Source organism: Rhinopithecus roxellana, chromosome 19 (assembly GCF_007565055.1).
Source record: "Rhinopithecus roxellana isolate Shanxi Qingling chromosome 19, ASM756505v1, whole genome shotgun sequence".
NCBI classification, from domain to species: Eukaryota; Metazoa; Chordata; class Mammalia; order Primates; family Cercopithecidae; genus Rhinopithecus; species Rhinopithecus roxellana.
Window position 1 is genome coordinate 18,979,699 of NC_044567.1, and position 24,382 is coordinate 19,004,080.

Sequence of the window (24,382 nt, forward strand, 5' to 3'; positions counted from 1 at the left end):
AGTGTAAACCCGGGATGCGGAGCTTGCAGTGAGCTGAGATCCGGCCACTGGACTCTAGCCCGGGTGACAGAGCGAGACTCCGTCTCAAAAAAAAAAAAAAAAAAAAAAAAAGATTAGACAATTTATTGAACATTACTGATTTAACTTTCAAAAATACTCCTGGAGGCGTACTTGACCAAGAACTTACAACAGACCAACATGTATCCCACCTCCAGATTCAAATGAAAGCAGTACCTAAATATTCCTTTGAACCTTTATATCTATTAAAAACATACAAGTCATTTACAAAGGCCAAAACTGTCCTAATATATTATTAGTGGAGCTATCTATAAAGTACTTTGAGAGCCTTAAGGAACAGCAGCAGATTGATGAGATTGTAACTGCATGCTACCTTTTATTGAGTATGGTAATTAATTTTGGAACAGGCCTTAAGTGAAAAATTTCCTGTAACAGTACTACTAAGTACTTGCCTTACTTCACACAAAAACCGTAATCTTTCAAGAGTATAACCTCCTTTTCCACTTTAAATATTTCTGAGACTTGCACTCATTTCATAAGAAGCCGCTGAGCCCTACATTAAGAAGCATGCATCTGAACCTGAGTCAAAATCGAACATTACTGTATCTTCCCTATTTAGGTGGACCATTAAGACAACATGACACAGGAGGCTAAGGCAGGAGAATCACTTGAACCGGGAATGTGGAGGTTGCAGCGAGCTGAGACCACGCCACCGCACTCTAGTCTGGGCAACAGAGTGAGACTCTGTCTCAAAAAAAAAAAAAAAGACAATACGACATACCTAGATTCCAATTCAACACAGAAAATGCAAAACAAATACATAAATAAAATAAACATAAAACCAAATTAGGTTTGTTTACTGTGGAATCATTTTACTATTGATGGGGCTGGGTGAGGAGATGGAATCTAGACGTTGTCACCTCCAGTTCACCAGTGCCAGGCTTCTAAGCACTTACAATATCAAAAACAACATACTGACAAGATGTTAAAATTAATGTATTTTAATCCATCACTTGCCTGATATTATTCTAATGAGGAGCTAAACACAAGAAAATCAGAAAAACCACCTCCTTAAAAGTTCAAACAGGTTGGGCATGGCAGCTCTCTCTTGTAATCTCAATACTTTGGGAGGCCAAGGCGAGAGGATTCTTGACCTGCCTGGGCAGCATAGTGAGACCCTGTTTCTACAAAAAAATTTTAAAAATTAGCCCAGCATGGTGGAACATTCCTGTGGTCCCAGCTCCTTGGGAGGCTTAGGTGCGAGGATCACTTGAGCCCAGAGTTTGAGGCTGCAGGGAGCTAGGATCAAGCTTTGGAGACCCTGTCTCCAAAAACAAACAAACAAACAACCCCACTTCAAATATCAAACATTTTCTGCAAGGCAGTTTTCTATTCTATGTGTGAAACCTTTGTTATGACTCACTGAAAACATGCAAAACTCCAAGCTGAGCTTAGTTTTGCCTGTGCACAGAGACCTTTTTACTCTCATTCTTCGAAAACCTCATTTTGGATCTCGCTGCCAACACCAGAGAGAGGAAAGCTGGCCAACAATTCCAAATATAACATGCGGAGGCAAATGCTACAGAAATCTGTCTGACAGGAAGGGACCATGCTGAGGTCTGCTGAGGTAGATGCACTTCTCAATCAGACCATTTTGGTCCCTCAGTCTGTTTGGAGCAAAATGCCATGAGAAGGCAATCACAGGAAACCAGCCAGTTTTATCATCCTGATTACTGATGCCCCATGGTATTCACTCTGTCAGTGACAACAATCCTACCGATCTCAAACAGAAAGATGGGTCAGTGGCAACTAAAGCTGAACTGGTTATTCTAATTTTCAACAGATTTTTTGGGATCAGTTCAGTGACCAGAACTTTCAGAAAGCTCAACTCATGGCATGATAATTATGATGAAGTCAGGTTCACCAAGGGACACTTAAAAACATACCTCTTTCCACGGCTGGGTGTGGTGGCTCACGCCTGTAATCCCAGCTCTTTGGGAAGCCGAGGTGGGCAAATCATGAGGTCAGGAGTTCGAGACCAGCCTGACCAACATGTTGAAACCCTGTCTCTACCAAAAGTACAAAAAAATTAGCCAGGCCTGGTGGCATGCGCCTGTAATCCCAGCTGCTCAGGAGGTTGAGAAAGGAGAATTGCTTGAGCCCGGGAGGCAGAGACTGCAGTGAGCTGAGATCGCGCTACTACACTCCAGCCTGGGCGACAGAGCAAGACTCAGTCTCAAAAAAGCAAAAACAAAAACAAAAAAACCCATACACACATCTCTTTCCAATTCTCCAGGGACAGGTTTAGTAACCCCTACTATCACTCTGAATAATTGATAAACCAGTTAAACTTGGATAAAATGATTACACTATCAATCAAAAACAAAGACATCAGTTCTTCAAGTTTAATTCTTCGGTGAAGTCATGGTACTGAGCACAAGACAATTAATTCCTTCACCCAGAGAATCATTAAAGAAAATCCAGAAATAGGGCTCCCAGTCTAACTGGGAAGAGATGATGTGCCTCATACAAAGCACTGGCTCCTGAGAAAACACAGAACAATTAAAACAGCTTATTTGACTAGTCATTTCCTTACTATTTATCTTAGAAAGATCCCCTGTGGTTTATAGCTATGTCACTAAGCCCAGGAGGTAAAGTTTGCCTAGAACCACTTCTGGAACACTGTACTGGATTCCGTTCACAGTGAGGCAGACTGGCAAGGACTACTAGAGACTGAAAAGAGACTTATCCCACAAAGCTTTGGATGGAGAACCACAGCAGCACTGCAATTAATACCTACAGCATTTGCAAAATTTAAACTTCACTTTTTCTTTAAATTTTGTAGAAATGGGAGTCTCGCTATGTTGCCCAGACTGGTCTTGAACTCCTGGCCTCAGGCGATCTTCCCACCTTGGCCCCTTTAAGTGCTGGGATTACAGGCATGAGCCACCATACTCGGCTTCAACCTTACTCTTGTACTTTCTGTACATAAGGAAAATTATCATTATCATGCCTACCTAAGTAATTCAGTCTTAGTCAATTTAAAAGGGAAGCAAGAGGAACTATAACCTTACCCTCATGTGATACAAGTAAGCAGTGATAGGACAAGTTTTTTTCTCCTGAGACGGAGTCTCACTGTGTCATCCAGGCTGGAGTGCAGTGGTGTGGTCTCGGCTCACTGCACCCTCCACCTCCTGAGTTCAAGCAATTCTCCTGCCTCAGCCTCCTGAGTAGCTGGGACTACAGGCTCGTGCCACCACACCAAGCTAATTTTGTATTTTTTGTAGAGATGGGGTTTCACTATGTTGGCCAGACTGGTCTCAAACTCCTGACCTCGTGATCCACTCGCCTCAGCCTCCCAAAGTGCTGGGATTACAGGCGTGAGCCACTGCACCCGGTGGGGACAAATTCATAAAAACACATTCAAGTATAAAAATGTTCTGAGACATTAACTACTTGATCTAACTGTTCTGGTTGAGTTAATAAAATACTTCACTCTCCAGCCTGGCCAACGTGGTGAAACCCCGCCTCTACTAAAAATACAAAAATTAGCTGGGTGTGGTGGCAGGCACCTGTAATCCCAGCTACTCAGGAGGCTGAGGCAGAAGAATCTGTTGAACCTGGGAGGTGGAGGTTGCAATGAGCCGAGATCGCACCACTGCACTCCAGCCTGGGTGACAAAGCAAAGACTCCTGCCTCAGAAAAAAAAAAGTAAAATACTTCACTCTTGGTGGAAAGAGTGTGGCTTCAGACGCAGAAAAGTGGGATAAGCCTCACTAAATGAAATTCGTCTAGGGAATTCCTACTTAAAAGACTTCCTGCCTTTGCACCAATATCTACAATGCTTTGTGATTTAGATAATAACTCAGATAAGTCAATGGTACATTCAGTACTGACATCTTCAAAGGGAGAATTGGAGATGTTAAACAAGCACTACTTCATTTACTACTATTCACAAATCTCTGATTACCAGTTCCTATTCAATGTCTCAAAAAAAAAAATTCAATTAAATGCACAGTCTAGGCAAGTCTGAATCTCACCAACAGCTAAAGAGTCCCTCCTTCTCTCTCCTTTCATATAAAGTGCAAACTGTTAATTGTTACAACTTGATAAGACTTTAGACTCACCTAATTAAAAAATTCAGTGGTTAGGTTTTAGAGTTTAAAAGCCCAATCGCAGGCAAACCAGACAGCACACTTTTCCCATGCCTGAAGTTTCTAATAAACAATTGCAGCTTTATCAAATAAATGAGCTTATCAAATTCTCACTCAACATGTATGTCAACCATCATGGTTAACACCAAGTTTATCCTAGGGGTAGGATGTAAGCCCACGTTTTAAATCAAGAAGTCTACAACTCAGTCCTGGTATACATACCAAACAAACACACTAAAAAAAAATGTAAGCAACTGGGAATAACTGGTAACCAACACAACGTATATTCAGGCACAAATTTCTCCTAAGAACAGCAAAGGAAATGTGACCAGAGATATTTTCTCCAGGTGGATTACACCTTATAGGAAGTAAAGGCTAAAAACCACAGACCCTTAGTCACTTCATAATAAAAATTTTAAAGTCAGCAGCAAAACTTCCTCTAGGATAATCATTTTTGTCCCTGCAATTTTACAAGCTGGGATGGGGTGCCCTCCTGGGCAAAAGTATCTTGGGAATGGTAATGGGAGCTTCCTACATAACTTCTGACCACAGACTTAATTTGCTCAGTATCAGTCATCTGTCTAGTAAGTGTTCCCAAACCTGCAATTAGTACAAATATATAGTAGACACTACTCCGCAAACCGAGCGATGGAACGTGAATGGAACTGTTAAGGGACCTTCGGTGAAATTTCACATAAAAAACAAAACAAAACAAAACAAAACAAAACAAAACAAAAACAGAGGGCTAAAAAAGGCAACATCAAAAAACTGGTGGGAACACAGAACAGCCCCCTCTTCCTTTCTCCCGACTGGCTCCTCTCTCAAACCTCTGCCTCAGTCAACTGTTGCAGAACAACAGAACGAGACCCAGTAGAACAAGACGAAATCTGGGTTTGCTGCCGCAGATGCGGGATTTTTGTGGAGGGCAGAGGTGATTTCTGCCGGCAGAAGATGGAGTTTAAACTCTTCTTTGGTGGATTGTTCTGGGCTGAGCCGCTGAGGAGGATCACGCAGCGGGCGATCAACCCACGTCCCTCCCTCTCGGTTCGGTTTCTCCCCTCCCCTAGCGTCCAGTAAAGGGGAAAAAAGCGTACGGCTTTCCAGCTCTCACTCAGTTCCTTAAAATTGCCTTTCCAGTGCCACCGCACACAATCCTCCCACTGGCAGCAAAGAATTTTGCAGCGAAGGGCTCGACGATCCGGAGCGGAGAAATGAAATCGGCGCCCAAGGGCAATTTTAATTGTCTAACCCGGCCCGATTTCCTAAGAGGCAGTGGCGCCGGGAGGGAGGAGGGAAGAGGGAGGAGGAAGGAAGGCAGCTCCGAGAGGCAACAGGGGGCAAGCGGAGGTAGAGAAAGGGGACCAAAGCGGCGAGATCCCAGCCTGGGCCCCTGAGGAGCTTCTGCAGAAAGGACTCCGGGGCTGTCCCTACCGTTCCCTGGGAGACGTTTGCAAATCATATATGCAGCCAAAATGGCGCTGAGAATAAAAATATAATTTAAAGGCAGGTCGCCATATTGTAAACAGAGAGGCAAAGAAGAGGCGGACTCGAGAGACACCCTCCATGATTTCTTCTACAGCCACAAAAGCCCGGTTGCCGGGGTCTGGACCACGGCAATTCAGGTGGCCGAGGGCTCTACGCACCCACCCCAAGGAGAGCCCGGCCGAGCAGGAGCCCCGAGGGCAGCGGGCGCGCGGGCAGGCAATCGGCACTGGGCCCGGAGCTCCTCCCCTTCCTCCCCCGCCACTGCCGGCTGTCCCCGGCCGGCTCTGTCCCGGCTCCCCAGCGACTTCCAATCCCATATGAGGTTCTCTTCACTCCTCCCAACCCCCACCTCGGGGTCCGGACCCACCGCTGCTCCTCCCCCCTAAACTGCCAGAACCCGGCGGACACCTGGGGGCGGGGAGGTGCTCGCCCGGGCAGCTGCAGAAAGTCAGCTAGCGGCTGCAAGCGCCCGTTATTTCAGCAGGCAGGGGCAGGCCGGGTGAAGGAATGCGCAGAGAAGGGTCCCCGGACCTTACCAGCACTGGAGGTGAAAGGCAGCCGGGCAGTGGTCGCAGCACAGGAGATCTCCACCTTCCTTGCAGCTATCGCAGCTGTCGTGGTTGGTGGCCCTGCCGCTTCTCCGGGGCTCCTTCTCAGGCTTCCGACTCCGCTTTTCTGCCTCGTCCGTCTTAGGGGGGGCCAGCAGAGCTTGGATTTGCTGCACACACATACAAACGGCGTGTGTGCACACTCGGAGCTCCCGGGCGGTCCGTTGCCCCCCCGGCGCGGCTTCTCCGTCACCCACCCCTCTCCCCCCTTTTGTCCTTCTTCCTCCCATCCAGGCTGCTCCCAGAACCTCTCAGCCCCCGGAACCAGGGGGAGCCCACCCTAACCGCGTTCCTGCAGCACAACAACGAGAACAGCTTCTTCCAAATGGGGAGGATCAAGGGTAGGGGGATGGGAAGAGGGTGCGCGGTTCCCTTCTTGCCACTTCCTTGTATGGACAGTGGGGGACTCCAAAGCCTGGCTCTGGAGAGGCCCGAAGCCCGGTACCCGGACGTGCTGGGGGAAGCACAAAGGGGCCAACAAGAAGGGGGTGGGGAGGCCTGCCGGTGCAACGAGATGGAGTGGGCTGGCGCCTGGGGAGAGCGAATCGAGGGCGGCGGGTAGGTGAAACTGCTGCAAACGTCCTCGGAGGCTGAGCTCAGCCCCCTAAATTGCAAAGAGGGGAGGGAGAGGCTAAGTGAGGAAGAATCCCCCTCCCTCGGCCCTCTGGGCGCTTCGAGTTTAGGACCGGCTTTGTGGGGTGGAGGGCGGAGGTTCCCTCCCGGCGCTGGGGGAAGGGGATGAGGAGGGCCACTCTTACCTCCATCAGCCCCCCTGATGTGTCCAAGTCGTACACGATCGTCTTGGTCTCCATTTTCTCCCACATTCATCCACCTCCCGGGCTGGGTGCTCTCTGCTCCGGCCCCCCCAACCCCGGGGGGAGGGGGGAGGTGGGGGTAGGGGGCGCTCCTGACCCCGGCCCCGCTTCTTTTTTCCCAACACGGGTCCCGACTTCCTCGCCCTGGCTCCCCCCCACCCCCCGGCCCCCAGTCCCCGGGACGACAGCGTCCTCCCGACGGGCCGCGAGGGGGGAGCAGCCCCTCAGTCCCGGCCCGGCTGCTGGCTGCACAGTGGGTCCCGGCTCCAGGGGTCAGGCCTCGGCAGGGCCTAGTCCCACAGGCTAAAGCCGGCACTGGCGACCGCCGGTCCGGCCGGGAAGGCTGGCGGGCGCTGCCATCCCGGGGCTGGGGGTATCGGACGGGGGGGGGTAAGAGGTTAGGTGAGGTTGTGGTACGTGAGGTGACTGGGGGGAGGGTGATGGGGGGTGGTCCCCGGGCTCCGCCTCTCGCCGCCGCCGCCGTCTGCGTCCCGGCTGCCGCGCACTTGGCGCAAACTTACCGCGAGCGCCCGCAAAGCCACCCGCGCAGGCGCCCCGGGATCGGCGCTCGCCGCGCGCAACCGCAGTGACAGCCGGCGGCCTGGCTCCCGCGCAGCCGCGGTGAGGGAGTACCCCCCAGCGCGCAGCCGCGCTGGCATTCGTCTGGAGGACCGAAGCCCCACCTTTCTGCCCTGCGCCAGCGCACTGAGACAAAAGGGCGGGACCTGAGGGCTCGCGCAGGCGCTTGGGAAAGCTTGTAGGGGTCAAGGCGCAGCCGCAGGAAGCTAGGGACTCTTCATCCATTGGTGTTTGTGTGCAAACTAAGAAGACTCTGTCCTGCGCAGGCGTGTTGGGGGTGCTCCCCTCCCACTCCATAACACAGACGCCTCCCGCGCAGGCGTATTGTCTTCCTCAGGCCCTCACAAGAAGGCTGCTCCTTTCGCCATTTTGGTAATGGGATATGGGCTATCATGCCCTTGGAGTCCTCAGGCATGAACAGAAAGGAACAAGGTGTGGTGTTGGATGGAGTTGGTCGCCTGTCGGTGACAGCAGTGTTCCTAGGGATGTTGTAGTGGACTGTTTGGTTCTAGCATCAGGTGTGGCTGGACCAGGCCACCATATTGGTAAAGAGAAAAGCCATTTGCGACAGAAAATGACGCTTTTGGTGGCGTGTTATCCAACACAGTCATCCGACTGTGGTTCCTAATTTTCTCCCGTCCTGACAGTTAATTTTATCAGTTAATTGTATCCTGAGCATCCCTGCCTTGCGTGGTGGTGGCACTGTGGAGAGTTCCGCCTGCCCATTACCACCCTGTCTTCACTGTCCCTGAGATCTGCTCTTCAAGAGGAAGCCTAAAGCGGAGAGTTTGTAATCCTGACAACGCCCAGCTACCTGCGTACCCCGGACTCCAACTCCCAGTTTGCAATGCCAAAGGGTCTAAAGGGCGAACGGGGTGCATGGCACCCTGGGAGCAAGAATCGCGATAGGTCTGATGGATTGTGGGAGCTGTAGTTCCATGTGCGTGCGATGCAGTCTATGGTAGGATAGACCCAGGGAAGAGTCATTTGCCGGCCAGGAAGGGATACTTTTGAGAGCGTCAGTGCTGCATGCCGGGATTTGTAGTCTGAGGGCCCGGCTCGCATTCTGGGCGGGGATTCATGCTCCTTTTCAGAGCGCCAGCTCCTCCCCTTGATATCGCCGTCAGAGATGGGCGGTTATTGCTGCCTGATGGTGGATGAAGCAGTGGAGAAGAAAACTGCATCGTTGTGCTTGACACTAGGGGTTTAGTTGGAGTTGTTGCTTCGTAGCTGTGCTCGGCCCACTTTTTTTTTTTTTTTTTTTTTTTTTTGAGACGGAGTCTCGCTCTGTCGCCCAGGCTGGAGTGCAGTGGCCGGATCTCAGCTCACTGCAAGCTCCGCCTCCCGGGTTTACGCCATTCTCCTGCCTCAGCCTCCCGAGTAGCTGGGACTACAGGCGCCCGCCACCTCGCCCGGCTAGTTTTTTGTATTTTTTAGTAGAGACGGGGTTTCACCGTGTTAGCCAGGATGGTCTCGATCTCCTGACCTTGTGATCCGCCCGTCTCGGCCTCCCAAAGTGCTAGGGTTACAGGCTTGAGCCACCCCGCCCGGCTGCCCACTTTTAATGTTAAGGGACACTTAGCATTCTCAGAGTCGTAAAACTAGAAAGGATTTAGAGACCATCTGATTTAATCCCCTCGTTTCTAGATGCACAGGGAGGAGCAGTGATCTGCCTAGGTCACATAGTGCATTTATGGCAGACCTAAGAATTAGATTTCTTGATTCTCAAGCCAGACACTGTCCATTACAGCATGTCGACTGTGTCTAAGGAATTGCTATGCTTTCTTTGGGTACAGTAAGGAGGATGAGTTAGGTAGAGTAGGGATGTCAGTGTACAGAGTCTTAGGTTTCTGTTTTCCTGACTTTTCGCTTTTCTGATGACCCTCTTGGTGCCTGGAAAGAATGATAAAGTCATGGATGGTGGGGTGGAGAATGTCATGTGAATTGGCTGCTCTCTGCTTTCTACCAGCCTGAGCCGACCATAAACTTCAGTGGCTGTGGACCAGAGATGTGGCCCTCAGAGAGGGGAGGGGTGAGCTAGATTGTTTGTATGAAAGAGGCAAGATTTTCTATCTCCTACGGCTATACTTTATGCCACAGGCTCTCAGAGGTTAGAACCTCATGTGCCCTCTCTCTTTGGCTTTTTTTCCTACTGCTCAGGGCCCAGCTGTGCTGCTGTGTCAGCCTGAAGGCATTATGGAACAGATAAGTAAGCCATTGGTGTCCATCCACTGAACAAGGCTTTGCTTTGATCAACACCATCAGTTGCAGCTGATAATAGGAACTATGGGCTAATAAGGGAAATAAGACTTGGCTCTGTTGACAAGAGCCAGGGAAACTTCACACACCTTCCTCTTGGAACTTGGAGGATGAGGTTAGGCCAGTGGGGCCAAGGAATGGTGCCACCTTGGAGAGCTCCCGCCCTGACAGTTCAGGGGGGATTGAGGAGCGAGCAGGTGGGATACAGATGCCTTTGGAAGTGACCTCTTGTGGCTAATCTAGGCACTGCACTCTGCATTGACAAGAGCTTCTCATCCTTCAAGGTGGCTTGTGCTAGAGCCAGGGGTAGGCAGCATGAGTGGTCAAGACTTCCCTGTTGGAACACTGTAGAAGCAGAAGGTGCTGGTTGCTGCTCTTATTTCTTTCACGGATTTTTCTCTGCTGGTTTCCGAGCTCCCATAATTTCCTGTTGCCTGCCTCTTGCTGTTACTCTTGGAGAGCAGCGATGCAGGGCACACCTCTCAGTATGGAATGTGCATACTGGGGGGCGACACTGGGCACTTTCCATTCTGGTAGGTACTGGGGCCCCTAGGGAAGGGGCAAACTTAAGAAGATCCTCCCAGCCACCTTTTTCCGGAGCCCATGGTTAGGGCCTTTGCCTAACTTAGGAGCCAAGCCCCTAAGCTGCATTACCACTGCTCCCGACAATCTGTTTTCTAACGCCAAGCCAGATTAGGGCTTCATGTTCTGGGGATCAGTCTCTGTTTCCTATTCCAATTTCCCAAGCCTTGCTTACTTAGAAATAAGGGGAAGGAGAGATGCATCAGGCTTCCTGAGCCTAGTTAGCATTGAGAAGGGCATCAGTGGCATTGAGAAGGGATTTGGGAGTGTGCCAGCCTGTAGTTCTGGACCTGGTAAGAAGGAGGAAATAAGGCATTGGGTGGATGTGCAGTGGGGTTCCTGGGCTCCCACATCCCTGCAACACCAGCCATTGGGGCCTCTGATTTTGCCTGCCATCTGTTGCACTGTCCCTTTTGGGACAGGGGACCCTGTTCAACTGCATGTAACAATTGCTTTTAAAATAAAATCTGAGCACTTTGGGTGGCTGAGGTGGGAGGACCACTTGAGCCCAGGAGTTGGAGACCAGCCTGGGCAACATAGTAAGACCCTGTCTCTACAATAATTTTTTTTTTTTTAATTAGCCATGTGTGGTGGTCTGCACCTGTAGTCTTAACTATTCAGGAGGCTGAGGTGGATCAGTTGAACCTTGGAGGTCAAGGCTGCAGTGAACCATGAGCCAGCCACTGCACTCCACCCTGGATGACAGAGTGAGACCCTATCTCAAAAACAGTAGTAATAAAAATCTGAGATGACTGGTTGGTGGGTCTAACATGCCTTCTGGTCCTGAAGTCCATATCCCATTTATCTCCCACCTCCTGTCCCTCCAAGAAAGCATCATTCACCTGGCCATTGCTTTTTTTTTTTTTTCTTCCAAAAACACCATTTTAGTAAGGAAACAACAGAAATAGAAGATTGTTCTCTGGCTGGAGGCCAGACCCCATATAATACATTACATGTACAAAGTGGTTTTCAGCTAGCTCCTGGGTGTCTCTCTGGGGCTCTCCTACCACCTGTTCCATGCCAAATTCCTGCATCCTTGGACCTCTGCTCCTTTCCAGAATATGCCCACCCCCTCCCCTTATCCCGTAACACAGTGGCCAAGAGGAGAGCCTGACAAGTGGCTGGAATTGGAAGAGGGACTATTGGGATGAAGATGTTTGTAATAGCCAAATAAACGTCGGAGGAAAGTCTCCCTCTCCTCAGGGTATAGGGCAGTCATGGAGAATGGGGTGTTCTGCTTTGGTGTGGAGCATGAGTGCCCAGGGAAGCCCAACGTGAGGTGGGGGTAGGGTCCCCCTGAACCCCTTAGGATCTCCTAGAATTACTGCCTCCACTGGGACAGGGCAGGAGGCGGAACTGTCCAGAACTTTAGAGAACTAGAGACCTCCCAAGAGGCTGATGTTGGCATGCCAGGACTACCCAGAGGTCATCATTGAGAGGAGTTTTGGCCATTGGTGATGGCCCTGTGAGGAGCACCCTGGTGCAGTTTCCACCATGGTCAAGTTGACCCTGCTGCAGGTTGCTATGCCAGGGCAGGATGGTGGTCATATGGAGAAAGGTACTCCTGCTCTGCTTGTGTGTTCCAGGCTGGTCCAGGGCATGACGAGGCTCAGGATGCTAGCTGTTGTTGCTTGTGCTCCAGCTGTGTTCTGTCCACAGGTAGATGCCCCATGACATGGGCCCAAAGAAGGGCCCCTAGTGGGCAATGACACCAAGAAAATAGGCTATGGTGGGCATTGCAGGCAGGGAAGGGCACAACTTCTTGAGGGATTGGTGGCATCTCCTCCCAGGTGGTATGTACAGGAGGTGGAGGGACAGCAGGAAACAAGGAGCCTTGCTGCTGGACTGTGGTGCAGGTCTGAGTTGGCTTCCCTAGGCTGCCCCCACCTAGATGGAAACTTCATATTCTCTCGTCTCCTGCAAAGGAAAGAGACTGCTGGGAGTTGGAAACTTGTATTAGGTTTGCCAGGCCATAATTCACCTTCCCTAGGAAAAGGAAAAAAAGTGAGAGGGCTTGGCAGGACCCTCAGGGTTATCTGCCTAAAGAAGCAAAGAACTGGGTCTTGGATAAGGTGGCAAGGTTGGCATGGTTACTTACTCCAGTCTCGTAAGTTGGATTGTCAAACGCTGACTCTACGGTAATGCGGTTGTAGGGGCGGGGGCGTGTGCGGGGCAGCTGCAAGGAGCTTTTTCCCTGGAGCCTGTGGGGCAGAGAAGCCTGTGAGTCAGGAGCACTGGTTAGGAGTGAAGTATGCAGGTATGCAGAGCAGAAAGAGAAGCCAGACTCACCTGGAGAAGTAGAAGTATACACCTCCTACCAACACCACCATCGCCACCAGTGGCAAGAAGATGGCAGCTGCAATGTGGGCAGCATCCAGGGTGCTGGAGGCAGCAGGCGCCTTGGCAACTGAAGACACAGAGGGTGGGACTGGAGCAGAGGTCTCTGTCACCTGGATCCCATATTCTCTCACCTCTGCCCAAGGGCATCTGGCTACCAGCTCCCTCTAGCTGACTGGGTGCAGGGAAACTTTTTACCCTGCTAGGCCCAAACCCCTCTCTTTCTCTGCCCTCCATCCTTGGGAAGCCCATGACCTGGGAGCTGTGAGAACCAGGACCAGGGAGACCACTTATGTGGCCCTCAAGGGTGGAGACTCACCATCCAGGCTGCGGCTGTTGTAGAACCCATCCAGAGAGGCTGGAACAAAAGGGGAGGGCCAAGGGCAGTGGGTGAACCCAATGGCCCAAACCACTAAGGCAGGGAGCGGAGGTAGTGGGATGATCATAGGAAGGATTTGTCCAAGGAGAGCCCACTCCAGCATTTGTCTTGGTGATGCCAGATCAGAAGGATCTGGCAGAGACTGGGGAGACCAAGGGTCTATTCTATTACTATGAAGGTGGCATGGGCAGGTGGTTCTGGTTCTCAACATTGGACATCTTTGTCAGAGCAGCTCTATGGGCCAGGGAGGGTTTTGAGGAGTGACAGGGCACTCACCAGCCCTACAGATGGGTGGTGGGTCACTCCAATGCGAGGGGTGCCCAGGCACACACTTGATGCTGGCCTGGCCTTTCAGCACATAGCCAGGGGCACAAGAGAAGTGGATGGTGGCCCCTGCTGGGTGTAGCCGCTTCTCAGGACTTCGGGCACCATTCTCAGGGGCACTGAGACCATGGCATGGCTTGAGCTGTTCCACTGCAAAGCAGGCAGAGCGCAGTGAGGGTGTCATGCCCTTGGCCTCCAAGGCAGCATCTTTTGTCTCCAACTAGAGGTTTTCCCTCCTACTCAACTGACACTTACGGAGACATTTAGGGGCCCGGTCACTCCACTTGGGGCTGCCGGCCTGGCGATCATGGCAGGTGAGGATGGAGGTGCCCGTCAGCACAAAACCCTGGTCACAGATATATTGCACGGTGGCCCCCACAGGAAACTTGGGGCTGGATATGAGGCGTCGGCTGTGCTCCACATCTCCGGGGTCATGGCAGGAAGTCACTATGGGTAGGGGATGATGGGGAGAAGTACCCCAAGGAGAACTAAGCAGAGGCCAGTCCACCCTGGCTTTGTTCCAGGCCAGCTAACTTCTTCATGTCATATAGATCTACCCCCTATGTGTCTGTCCCTACCATTGTGCTGGTGTGTCCCCACCATTTGTCCCCTTTCCATCTATTAGGTTCGATAAACACTGATTGGCCATCTACCAGGAATGAAATACTTAGAGTATTTGGCTGGTAACACCATGAAAAGGTATCATCCCCATTTCACAGATGAGGAAACTGAGGCTATAAGAGGTCAAGGAACTTTGAGGATACTAGCTAATAACAGCTACAGTCTGGTTCAGAATCCAGGAGAGAGGTGTGGAGGTTGTGTTGGGAAGGGGAGCATGGGGAACAGATATACTCACCCCTCTGGCATGAGGGCAGATCCTCACTCCAAGTCAGGTCCCATTGGCACATGAGGACACTGGATCCCACCACCTGGTAGCCAGGGTAGCACTGGTAAGTGACCACAGTGCCGTGCACTAGCTCAGGCTGTGATGGGCTCTTCCAGCCATTAGGGATCTCAGGCAGCTCCGGACATGTGTCATTGCGGGGCACCTCTGGGGGCACAGAGGCACAAGATGCAGGTCCTCAGCCAGCACCAAAGTGACTGTACCCTCATCTTGAGGGCACTCTGGCTCCTTCTAGTTTGTCCTGGACCTAGACTGTCCCGAGCGGGCTCAGGGATCCCTTCCTCTCTTCTCAAGGGCCCCTCCTTGACTGCCTCTGACATTGCTCTGTCTCCTAGATTCCAGGGTTAGCATTTAAGCTTTAGCCTTACTTCCAAAAGCACCCTGACCAGTTCCTTAGGCCTGAGAGACGGGGCCAGGCAGGGTGAGGGAAATTGTCACTTCTATGAAAGATTGTCAGAAAGAAGTCAGCACCTTTCCTTAGTTCCCCCATTTTTGTTTGAAAGTTGTTCTGGCCAGGTGCAGTGGCTCACACCTGTAATCCCAGCACTTTGGGAGGCTGAGGTGGGCAGATCACTTGAGGCCAGGAGTTTGAGACCAGCCTGGCCAACATGGCGAAACCCTGTCTCCATTAAAAATACAAAAATTAGCCAGGCATGGTGGCATGCACCTATAATCCCAGGAGGATGAGGCACGAGAATCACTTGAGCCCAGGAGGTAAGCAGAGATTGCACCATGGCCTGGGTGACAGAGGGAAACTGTCCCCCCCCCAAAAAAAAAAGGAAGAAAAAGAAAGTTGTTCTGCTGCCTACCCAAACCCCTCTTGCCACTTCAGAATTCTGGCTCCCTTCAGGGCAGATGGAGAACAGGACTAGCTTCCTCTGGGTGATCCCTGGTGCTTTTCCAGCTTCCTCTTGTCTGAGAGAGCATTCAGGCACCTCACTGCCCTAGCCTCTTTGACTTGCCATGGCTTGCTGTCTGCACTCTGAGTGGGGTAGGGACAAGCTCACCAAAGAAGTGGATGACGAAGCCCTGCTGGTAGCCCAGCACTGAGGTCCCGGGGTCCGACTGGAACTGAATGGTGACATCAGCCATGGAGGTAAAGAGCTTGAAGTGGCTATGGTGCCCTGAGTACTGGCCCAGGACCCGGGCTGTCAGGTCATCCCCATCATAGAAGGTAAGTACATCACCAGGGCCTATGCGCAGCCTGTGGAGGAGGAGCGTCAGGGCAGAGCCGGCTCGGGGGCCCGAGGATGGGCTGGACAAGGGATATCCCCAGACCTCAGGAGTTGGCTCGGCCTGACCCGGCACTCACACTCGGACGTCTAGCATGATGCGCTTGTCCTCTTCCACATGCACACCCCAGATGCAATCCTGCCCACGACTGTAGGGCTCTGGCCAGTTGGGAGAGAGCACCACACCAGCTGAGTCTGTGATCTCCCCGCTGCACACGGCTGGAAGGCAAGGGAGGTCCAGAAGGGTCTTTTCCAGCTTACCACGGTGTTGCTTACCATCTGCCCACAGGAGTGCCCACCAGTTGCTGGGACCCCCCACCTCCTCCTTGGAGGAAGCCTGAACCACGCATATCACAGGGCCTCTGTGGCCCCAGGCTCTGTGGCTGTTTCCTTGGTACCCACCCTGCTTTTTGCCCAGCAGGCCCATCCACTGGTGCCTACTGACCTCGGCAGGCTGGCTCTGTCTCATTCCACTGGGGGTCGTGGGGGTCAACACACTCGATGATGATGGAGCCCTGCTCCAGGGTGTAGCCAGGGTCGCAGCTGAACTCCACAGTCGTACCCACAGGGTAGGTGGGTGCGCTACTGCTGAAGTTGCCGTATTTGACAAAGGGCTCATAGCAATGGCCCTGCTGGAAGGCTGTAAACCACAGGGCCCAGCCCAGCTCAGCCTTGACTGGTATTAAACACAGTGGGCAAGAATCTCCCTACTTCCCTCCCCAGAGCCTTTCTTTTCCTGGGTACGAATGACAAATATATGTCCTGGGGTTGGAGCAGGAAGGTGATGGAGGAGGAACAGCCAAGAGCATCCATCCCTATTATGCTCAGGAGGCCATCTTGATCACCATGCTGTTCCCAGTGCCTGGTTTTGTGCTTAGTACACAGAAGGTACTCCATACATGTTTTTTGAATGAATTAATCAATGCATGCATGCATAAATGGTTCTAGAATGTCTCCTACAGCAATTCTTTCTTAAGGGTTGAGGCCTTTTTTGCTTTTCAGAATCTGGAGAATTTATTCCCTTGGACCACAGGGACTGGGTCCAAGCAGAGGTTTCCTGCAAAGCTGGGGTAGGGATCCTGGATCCAAAGAGAGGGGCAGGGAAAGGGGGCCTAAGTACCGAGTGAACAGGGGCTGACTTGGAAGGAGTGACAGCATGGAGGCAGAGAGGGGTAGGGTGTGGGAGAAAGACCCTAGGCCCGAGCCCATCCCCCTGGACCCCCCACCCCCAGTGAGGCCCCAGCAGGCTCACCCTCATAGCGCAGGGCCATGCCTGCAGCTGCCCCGCTGCTGTCAGTACTGAGCTCGACAAAGAAGTGTTTGCCAGAGCTGAGCAGGCCCTCAATGGGCAGGTATTCCACCTCATAGGAATCATACACCGGTGGGGCTTCCACGTTGTCCCCATTGCGAATGATGAGCCTGAACCAGGAGAGTGGCAGCTATGTAGGCTGGTGGCTGACCCAGAGGGGGTGTGGCCCCAGGCTTGGGTAGCGTCCCTCCAGCAGGGTATTACCAGGCCAGGCACTCCCATTCCACTAGGACAGCCCCTCACCTGTCATCATCCTCTGCCAGGGAAACCTTCTCAAAGTGCAGGTGTAGACGCTGGCCCTCAGGAGCCTCAAGCAGCCAGTGACAGGTGAGGTTGTTGCTGTAGTTGCCCGGGTAGCCTGGAGAGATGATGCGACCGGTGGTAGCGTTGCGGATCACTCCGCCGCAGGCAGCTGTAAGACCAGGACAGGACGTAGCCCAGGCCCCTGCGTGAACCCAGGCAGCCTAACATGCATTCCTCCCTTTCCCAGCTCTGTATCCTCTGCTTGGAGCAGCGGGGACCTTGCCTCCCTGCCATCTTTGCTCTCATGGTCCTGAAGATAACCTTTTAGCCCTGTGAACCTGCATCTCCAGGCATCTTGAGCTCCAGAATCCTGCCGCCTAACCTTTCACATCCCTGGGGCTCACCAGGGCATCTCTCTTGACTGTGGGTAGATGTGTCACTGCCTGCTTGTGTGCCCAGGTAAGTCACTTTCCCTCTCTGCTGACTTCTCTAGAAGGCCAACTCTCCCCAGGTGGACTTAATTAAAGCCCTTACTGTGGGCTTCAACTTCCTTGGAGTTAAAGCTGAAAATAGCATTCAAGCTCTTTATGAATCCAACTCTCTCTAAACTCTGCTTCAGTCCCCTCTCCCTACATACCCTCTCCTTCAGGCACACTTCACTGTGTCCTCACTATCTCATGCTATTTCATGCCTCCACACCTCTGCATATGCTGTTCCAGGAATCCACCCCACTTTCCCAAACTAATATTTCTGAAATCCTTCCATCCTATCTCCTTGGGAAGCCTTGCTTGTCTCCTCCCTCATCTTGGAGTAGCTTTCTGTCCCTCAGGCCCCTCCACCACTCTGCCTTTACTCCTATTGTAGCATCCTCTGCATTGAGCTGCTTGCTGGCCTCCCCGCTAGATCCTTGAGGGCTGAGAATGCGTCTGTGTTATTCATCTCTGGTTGTGCCTGGCACCCAGGAAGAATTTATAGAATGAAATAAGATTGATGGCTGGGTACGGTGGCTCAAGCCTGTAATCCCAGCACTTTGGGAAGCCGAGGCAAGTGGATCGCCTGAGGTCAAGAGTTCGAGATTAGACTGGCCAACATGGTGAAACCCCATCTCTACTAAAAATACAAAAAAATTAGCTGGGTGTGGTGGCATGCACTTGTAACCCCAGCTACTCTGGAGAGTGAGACAGGAGAATCACTTGAACCCAGGAGGCAGAGGTTGCAGTGAGCGGAGATTGTGCCACTGCACTCCAGCTTGGGTGACAAAGGGAGACTCCATCTAAAAAAAAAAAAAAAAAATTCAAAAGCCTAAGCCCATACCCACTAAAAAGAAAAGCCCAAGTTGCCTTTCATACTGCAAATGAACACTGCGTCTTCCCTTCTCCAACAAGCCCCCTTTCATTGGCGGCAATCCCAGACCTGATCACTCGGGACCAGACCTGGGAGTTCCCTTTCCCTTTCCCCAGTTCCCATCAGTTTCTGGAACTTCCCTCCTCTTCTTTCCCCAATTCACAATCTAAGTTCAAACTGTCTTGCCTGGCTGGCCTCCCAGCCATCTTCTGAGGCATTCTAAGCCCCTCCCTTCTCTCATAAGCTTCAACAGCTCCTCAGCCTGTATCTTGCCCTGACACTCAAGGCCCTCCCATTGCCCTTGCCACATGTCTCAGGCTTCAGCCAAACCTGGCTGTCTTCTGTGTCCCTAAACACTCTCACCTTCCTGCCTCTATGTCCCTGCCCACGTTGTTCCCTCCATCTAAATGTCAAACCTGCAGTGCCACCTCCCCTAGGAAGCCTCCTAAATGTCCAGCTAAGAATGATTGTGCCCTTGCCTCCCAGGTCACTTATGTCTTTTCATTGGTGCTTTTTACTTCTTGCCCTGGAAATTGGTGACCTCTGTGCTTTCTCCTTTCCCTCTTTCCTGGAAATGTGGGTTCTTTGAGGGCACAGTCCCTGTTTAATTCAGCTCTGTACACCTGTGGTGCCTTCCTCTAGTAGATGCTCAGTAAGTGCAGGTTGGATGAATGCCACTAAGGTGCGTGGCCATTTTCTGGCTTCCTTATGAAGAGCAAATGAAAGTGGCAGACAGCAATAGAGAGCAGGGAGGAGACCCCACCTCACTTCTCTGCTCGGCACTGAGCCCTTTCCACCTGGGGACACTCACCGATGCAGACGGGCTCCTTTGAATCCCAGAAGGGCTGGGTGGCATTGAGACAGGTGAGACGCCTGGCGCCCTTCAGCTGATAGCCAGTGGCACAATGGAAGCGGGCACTACCCCCTGGGTGGAGGCTGGTGACAGTCACATCTCCATAAGCTGGGCGATGGGGAAAGTGGCAGCTCAGGAGATAGGCTGCAAACAGAGAACGGGCGACACTGTGTACGTGTGCAGGGTGGGGGCGGGAGCTAGGCCTTTGGTGGGGGGAGGTCTGCCTCAGTCTGCCTGGAGGTGTCATTTGGGGCCAGAGGAAGCACTAGGAGTTCCAAAACGACTCCAATCTCCTCCCTAGAAGGTGTCAATGATATTTCCGGCAGCCTGGGCTGGTTCGCGGAGCAGACACAGAGCTGGAAATTAGAAGGGTTGGGTTCTAGCTCAAACTTTGTGACACTTTAGGCAGGTTATTTAACCTTTTTGTGTGTGTTTCCTCATTTGTTAAATGAGGTTTAAAATCCCAACCCACCCACAGGGTTACAGTGAGAATAAATGGGATAGTATTTTATCTAGCTTGGTATCCCTGGTACCCAGCTGATAATATATCTTCAGGATATGCTTATTGAATGACTCGAGACATGAAAGCACTCGAAATAGTGAAAAACCTATACTGATGTAAAGTGTTGATACTGTTTTTCCTTTAGGGAATAAATATGAATTGCAGCAGCAAAGACTGAAGTCAGACGGTAAAGGCTTTCCCAGTATTCACTGAGAAATGCTAAAAAGCTTGATTCCAATGGCTGTGGACTTCTTTTAAAAACAGAATGGCAGCTGGGCCGGTGTCTCATGCCTGTAATTGCAGCACTTTGGGAGGCTGAGGCAGGTGAATCACCTGAGGTTGGGAGTTCGAGACAAGCCTGACAAACATGGATAAACCCCGTCTCTACTGAAAATGCAAAATTAGCAGGACATGCTGGCACATGCCTGTAATCCCAGCTACTTGGGAGGCTGAGGCAGGAGAATTGCTTGAACCGGAGGTGGAGGTTGTGGTGAGCTGAGATTGTGCCATTACGTTCCAGCCTGGGCAACGAGAGCAAAACTCCATCTCAAAACAAACAGCCGGGAGCAGTGGCTCAAGCCTGTAATCCCAGCACTTTGGGAGGCCAAGGCAGGCGAATCACCTGAGGTCAGGAGTTCGAGACCAGCCTGGCCAACATGAAGAAATCCCATCTCTACTAAAAATACAAAAATTTGCCGGGCGTGATGGCAGGAGTCTGTAATCCCAGCTACACGGGAGGCTGAGGCAGGAGAATCGCTTGAACCCTGCAGGCAGAGGTTGCAGTGAGCCGCGGTCGTGCCATTGTGCTCCAGCCTGGGCGACAAGGGCGAGACTTCGTCTCAAAAAAACAAACTTACAAACAAACAAAATCCAGAATGGTGGTAGGCTGGGGCAAGGTGGGAGGGTTGCATAAGGCCAGGAGTTTAAGACCAGCCTGGGCAACATAGTGCGGTATCCCCATCTCTATAAAATTTTTTTAAAAAATAGCCAGGCATGGTGATGTGTACCTGTAGTCTTAGCTACTCAGGAGGCTGAAGTGGGATTGCTTGAGCCTAGGAGTTTAAGGCTGCAGTGAACTATGATTGCACCACTGCGCTCCAGCCTAGGTGACAGAGTGCATCCCTGTTTCGAAAAACAACATCAAACAAGAAAAAGATGGGGACGAGGGTAGGGAGGCAGTGCACTGCCTTCATTGAAGTTGCAGGAAGACCAAGTTGCCCTGGGAAACCTGGTCGCTTTGGAATTGTCATACCAAATTTGACCAAATGGTGGCAGCAAATCCTACAAAACAACCTGGCATATCCAGATCCTGGGGTCAAGCTGGGGTGGTAGCTAAAAGGCTCAACCCCATGCAGTGGCTCACTCCTGTAATCCCAGCACTTTGGGAGGCTGAGGCGGACGGATGGCCCGAGGTCAGGAGTTCAAGACCAGCGTGGCCAACATGGCAAAACCCCATCTCTACTAAAAAAAAATACAAAAATATTAGCTGGGCACGGTGGCAGGAGCCTTGGGAGGCTGAGGCAGGAGAATCGCTTGCACCTGGGAGGCAGAGGTTGCAGTGAGTCGATATCGTGCCACTGTACTCCAGCCTGGGCGACAGAGTGAGACTCCATGTCTCAAAAAATAAAATAAAATAAAATAAAATAAAATAAAATAAAATAAAAGTGAAGATCTGGCTGGGCGCAGTGGCTCACGCCTGTAATCCCAGCACTTTGGGAGGCCAAGGTGTGTGGATCACAAAGTCAGGAGTTCAAGACCAGCCTGGCCAACATGGTAAAACCCCATCTCTACTGAAAATGCAAAAAAAATTGATCTGGTCATGGCGGCACCTGCCTGTAGTCCCAGTTATTTGGGAGGCTGAGGCAGGAGAATTGCTTGAACCCAGGAGGCAGAGGTTGCAGTAAGTGGAGATTGTGCTACTGCGCTCCAGCCTGGGTGACAGAGCGAGACTCTTTCTCAAAAAAAAGTGAATATCCTGGCTTGCGTCTGAGAGGTGAGAGCAAAGGCCTGGAGGGGTCAAGGAGAGGCAAGAGGCTTGTGCTACAGAGCCTGATAACCCTTGGGGTGGTCAGAAAAGTGAGGATTGTCTAGAGTGAAGAACTTGGGTCTTGGGGTAGGGGGCAGCACCACTGATGGTACCAAGTAAATGGGAGGAGAGGTCCATGCAAGGCCTCGGTTCCTGGGTGCCTTTGTGTGAATAGAAAAATGGGACCTCTTTCCTCCCCCCATTAAAAAGAAAAAGAAAAAGTGGCTGTCTCTAGGCAGACCAGGGTCCATAAATTTGAGTTTTATGACTTTCACCTGTCCTGTTACTATATCTGTGAAAGTGGGAGGAGAATTCCTCCTCTTCTGTCTCTCACGGGGCTCTGGAAAGAATGGTCAGTAAGTGGCTAGTTGTGCTTGGCAGGCAGTACAGGGCAGTGCTCAGCAGGTGGGCTGTGGGTCAGACTGCCTGGGTTTGAATGCAGGCTTCTTCCCTACGTGCTGTGCCACCGTGGGCAAGTTACCTAAATTCTCTCTGCCTCAGTTGCCTCATTTATCCACCCATTTTCAGTATTACATCCAAGGTTGTGGAGGTTAAGTGAGAAGACATATGTGCAGTTCCTGAACAAATGCCTAAGACATCAGCCTGCTGTTATTGTTTGTAATCTTGATTAATAATAGCACCTCACATCTGTATGTACCTTCCAGATTCTAAAATGCCTCCACACTCTTCTTTCTTGATGTCTACAATATGCTTGGGAGGAAGGCAGGCAAGGTAGGGGCTATTAGCCCATTTTCAGATGAAGAGAACAGGTTCAGAGAGACCCTGTGTCCTCATCACACAGCAAGGAAGCGCTAGACCAGGAACCTGAAGCTCCTGGGCTCTGGAGCCTTCTTGCTTTCCACCACCACCCCACCTGCGTCCCCATTTGAAGTAGAAACTTGGGTTCAGGAGTCAGAGAAATCTGAGAGTAACAGACAAGCCTGCTCTGGGTGGTTGTCCAGGGCAGCCACTCACAGTGACCTGGAGAGAGATCCCAGGCCAGGATGGGATGGGGAAAGGGGTGGGGGGCACCACGCCCAGAGTGGGGGAGGTTAAGAGGTTAACTGACGCCTAATGGGGTCTAGACCATGAGCCCGACTCAGGCCCAGCATTTCCCCCTACATCTTCCCCTTTGAGTTCTTATCACAACTCTAGTAAGGGAGGGCCCTCATTTCACAGATGAGGAAACTGGCCTGGAATGGGGTGAGGGTAGGAGGCTGGGGGCAGACAATGAAGCCCCCAGACTCCATAGTAGTTAAAGTACCACTTCCCAGGATAAGCTTCCTCCTGTTGCCATGACAACCGTTCCCGGGGAGCCTGCACCACTGCAATCTGTTGAGTTATTTTCTCACTGGAGTCTTTCTGGAGCCAAGTCCAGTGCCAGGAATGCTGGGGATGGAGGAGGGGAATGTCTGTCAGGGCCGTCTGCCTCCCCACCCTGCCTGAGGCTGTGGGAAGGGAGTTGGAACTTGGTCCTGCGATGAGGCCCTTGTGAGGGCTCATCCTTGGGACCTCCAACATCAGCTTGGACAGCTCCAGCACAGGTGTGGGTACTAGGCCCCTCACCCCCTCTTCTGGCACCCTCTTTCTCTAGCCCACAGAGATTGGCGTGTGAGCACACGTTCCTCCTGTTCCCATCTCTGGGATCAGGGCTAATTACAGCCTATAATTAGGGGAATTACACTCATTAAGGCAAGAGCTGATCATTGACAAAAACTGGGCTGACGAGGGAGGGCTTCTGGGAGCTGAGAAGGAGGCAGGACCAGGCCAGCTCTCCCAATCCTTCCTTGGAGGTTGCTCCCCCTTGCTGGGCCTCCAGCTCACTGCCATTCGGCCACCTTTGTCTGGCCCGACAGAGAGGAGGTCCAGAGTTTTACGCAAAGGAATTTGCAGCAAGAGAGAAGGTTACCATGGCGTGAAATTATGCCTGCTGCCAGGGAGGATTGATGAGCCATTAGGGAGGCTAGCTGGGCCGCCTAGACGTTTCACCCTTGCCTCAGCTGGGCCCTTGCCTCTGCCAAGCCACTCTACAGCCCCATCCACTTACAGGCTCCCTGCTGCTATGCCAGACTGCTCCCTTAGTTTGGGTGGAGGGCTGAAGGTGGGGTGAGTGCTCCTTGGGTGGGGTTCCAAGCAGCCCCATCTCCAGAGTGCTGGCTCTTCTGCCTGGCTGTGGTCCCCTGCAGGGCCACAGAAGTGGTCCATGACAATGCAAGACAATCCCGTGATTGTTCACACCAATTATTTCCCTATTAGTTCTCCGTAGTCTCAACTAGTTAACCCATGCAAAGGATCAAGCTGACTTTGTGCTCGGAGAGGGGGATGGGTAGGAGGGACACAACTGAGAGAGCTTCGAAGTCCTGAGCCCCTTTTCCTCCATTTCCCATCCTGCCAGTCATGTAATACTGGTTTCCTTAATGGAGCATGTG

The 24,382-nt window shown here is 51.7% G+C and overlaps 2 protein-coding genes across 5 annotated transcripts in view; both read right to left on the reverse strand.

Annotated features, from left to right (window-relative positions):
• PHF12 (PHD finger protein 12) overlaps nt 1–7,653 on the reverse strand; it is a 49,992-nt gene extending 42,339 nt beyond the window's left edge. Inside the window, exons 1-2 of one of the 2 annotated variants that reach the window (XM_010378322.2) lie at nt 7,024–7,653; nt 6,194–6,375 (exon numbers count right to left, since the gene is read on the reverse strand). In XM_010378322.2, coding sequence (XP_010376624.1) covers nt 6,194–6,375; nt 7,024–7,089 — 248 coding nt within the window. In that variant the 5' untranslated portion in view covers nt 7,090–7,653. Of the gene's footprint in view, nt 1–5,819; nt 5,889–6,193; nt 6,376–7,023 lie in introns of those variants that run through there. The other variant, XM_030922755.1, reaches the window with a different exon arrangement.
• A 3,715-nt stretch (nt 7,654–11,368) lies between these two features.
• Nucleotides 11,369–24,382, reverse strand: part of SEZ6 (seizure related 6 homolog) — a 50,324-nt gene continuing 37,310 nt past the window's right edge. For 2 of the 3 annotated variants that reach the window (XM_010378325.2, XM_010378323.2), the window contains exons 5-17: nt 19,384–19,569; nt 17,229–17,397; nt 16,929–17,095; nt 16,122–16,316; nt 15,757–15,895; nt 15,452–15,648; nt 14,397–14,591; nt 13,796–13,987; nt 13,493–13,690; nt 13,157–13,195; nt 12,790–12,907; nt 12,599–12,701; nt 11,369–12,433 (exon numbers count right to left, since the gene is read on the reverse strand). In XM_010378325.2, coding sequence (XP_010376627.2) covers nt 12,401–12,433; nt 12,599–12,701; nt 12,790–12,907; nt 13,157–13,195; nt 13,493–13,690; nt 13,796–13,987; nt 14,397–14,591; nt 15,452–15,648; nt 15,757–15,895; nt 16,122–16,316; nt 16,929–17,095; nt 17,229–17,397; nt 19,384–19,569 — 1,931 coding nt within the window. In that variant the 3' untranslated portion in view covers nt 11,369–12,400. The remainder of the gene's footprint in view (nt 12,434–12,598; nt 12,702–12,789; nt 12,908–13,156; nt 13,196–13,492; nt 13,691–13,795; nt 13,988–14,396; nt 14,592–15,451; nt 15,649–15,756; nt 15,896–16,121; nt 16,317–16,928; nt 17,096–17,228; nt 17,398–19,383; nt 19,570–24,382) is intronic. The other variant, XM_010378324.2, reaches the window with a different exon arrangement.